Consider the following 2,578-nt stretch of genomic DNA (forward strand, 5'->3'; position numbering starts at 1 on the left):
CAACCCCCCCCCCCCCATAGACAATATCTTCAATCTACATCATGATATTGGATACTGTGCGACGTCTTTAATAATAATAATAATGATAGTAATAATAATGATAATAAAAATGATCCTTTCTACCAAAGGCACAAGGTCTGAAATTCTGGGGGAGGGGACTAGTCAATTATATTGATTCCCAGTGTATCACTGGTACTTAATTTATTGACCCTGAAGGGACGAAAGGCAAAGTCAACCTCATAATAATAATCCTTTCTACTGGAAGCACAAGGCCTGAAATTTTGTGGGAGGGGATTAGTCGATTACATTGACCCCAGTGTTTCACTGGTACTTAGTTTATCAAGGATGAAAGGCAAAGTCAACCTAGGCAGAATTTGAATTTAGAACATAGTGACAGGCGAAATACTGCAAGCATAGTGGGTGCTTTTACATGACACTGGTACTGGAGCCAGTCACGCAGCACTGGCATCGGCCACACTTAAATAGTGCTTTTTTTATGCGCCACATAAAAAGCACCATTTGAGCGTGGCCAATACCAGTGCCGCCTGACTGGCTCCCGTACATATATCTACATATACACACACATATATACATATCTATCTATACATATATATACACATATTTTTTTAAATATATACACACAACAACAACAAATTAATGAGGTGGGGCAAAAAAGTTGTTAATTCACCTTCTTTGTCTGCTTGAATTGGCATCTATATCATCTTCCTAGAAAATAAAGAAAATATGTGTAAGTGGCACTTAATAAAAACCAATGTTTTTGTTTTGAATTTTACACATTTAAAATTTTTAAGGGTGCAAAGCATTTACATTTGAGATATCCAATGGGAGTTACTGAAAATCTGATTACACACACATACACACATGCAATTTATTTAGGCCAGTCTAGTGGAGATTCCATGGTGAGCAGCTGCTTCTTCAGGTGTGTCCAAATTGATCAACTTAGACTTGTCTGAAGAAATGGTTGCAAGCCTTAGAAAGTTCAGAGTAACAAGCCATTGGACGAAGCTAAATAAACCACTGCACTCCAAATTTGTATTGAATATTTCTCCTCCAGATTATTACTTAATGAAATATGTGTATTTTACATACTTTTTAATATCTCCTCTAAATGTTTCATTTTATGTTTACTTCACTTTTATTGTCTTTCATTGCTTTTAATCTTGGAGAGGGAAGGATATGCATATGATTGTGTTTATGTCTTTTAAAACAGTCATTTGTTATGTTGCATTAGGTTTTTTAGTTTTAACTTTGATATACTTTAGATGCTTGAACTGGTAAACAAAGACATTCTTAATTTTCTTTTATAGTAGTTTTATAGTTTATTCCTTTCATATTTCATTTTATAACTTTTTGATAATAAAGAAAAAAGAAGCCTCTCCTTTTTTTCAATGTCTGTATGTTTTGTCTTATGCCTGGTTGCTTGTAACTTCTTCAACAAATAAAATAGTTACAACAGCATATAGCAGCCTTTAAACCCAGACATTAAAAGATCAGAGTGTTAAAAAATAACCTAATGTTTGTTTTCTTGCTCTCAATCAATATAAGAAATAAATGATTAGTCTAATTACAAACAGAGAAGTTGAGGTACGATAAAGTGATGAGTCAAAATTGGAGGTTTTATGTACCAACTCCACAGCTCTCAATCAACATACACCTACGACGTCTACAAAGCTAGTACATGTCTCTTTTGATCTTTGTAGTGATTATAATGGTTGTGCACCAGTTTACTCAACAATTTTGATAATAATATCCACAGCTTTGATCTCACGAGCACATAATTTATTATTCATTTTAAATAGTGTTTGAGACTGTTTTGGTAACATTATCCATGATAATAATAATTTGCTTCCCCTCTTTCTCTCTATGTGGGTGTACACACACACACACACACACACACACACACACACACACACACACACACACAGTGTGTCCATAAAGAACTGGAGTATCAATTAGATGTGTGTAGGGCAACAAATAAAAGCCACATCAAACTGTGCTAAACTGTACATAAACTTTATTAGTTGGTCTCTTATTCAACATGTATGTGAAACATGTACTGTTGCAAGATAAGTTACATCAATAAATAGTTTTGAAATCCCACCATGACTTTAAAGACATGTTATATATGTGTATGTATGTATATATAATAAAAAGAAACAACGAAAGAACGAGACCTCAATATTTGGTAAATAGAGGATTATTCATATATGTATAATGTAGGACAAACAGTAGTCATTATAGTACTCGGGGTTTCGAATGTCGGAGTGAAGAGCTGTGATGCATTCTTGTTGGCTGTTAATGGCAATAGACGCTGTGAAAAACCATTGGATAAAAGAGAAGTTACTCTAATAGGTAGAGAAAAGAAAAAAGATAAAAGTACCCGGAACCATATTCTCACAATACATAGGCATAAACCTCCTGTGTTCATAACGTCTATATACATACACACTCACACAAACATGTATACGTACATGCACATACACACACAAACATATGTGCATGTACGTATTCATGCATCCACACATATCCACACACACGTGTATATGTGTATGTATAT

The 2,578-nt window shown here is 34.2% G+C and overlaps 1 protein-coding gene across 2 annotated transcripts in view; it reads right to left on the reverse strand.

Annotated features, from left to right (window-relative positions):
• The window catches only part of LOC106871258 (serine-rich adhesin for platelets), a 179,279-nt gene that overhangs the window by 106,375 nt on the left and 70,326 nt on the right, over nt 1-2,578 (reverse strand). For both annotated transcript variants that reach the window (XM_052976698.1, XM_052976699.1), the window contains exon 2: nt 689-726. In XM_052976698.1, the coding sequence (XP_052832658.1) occupies nt 689-726 (38 nt within the window). The remainder of the gene's footprint in view (nt 1-688; nt 727-2,578) is intronic.

The sequence above is a fragment of the Octopus bimaculoides genome, chromosome 25 (genome assembly GCF_001194135.2).
Source record: "Octopus bimaculoides isolate UCB-OBI-ISO-001 chromosome 25, ASM119413v2, whole genome shotgun sequence".
In the NCBI taxonomy this organism is placed as follows: Eukaryota; Metazoa; Mollusca; class Cephalopoda; order Octopoda; family Octopodidae; genus Octopus; species Octopus bimaculoides.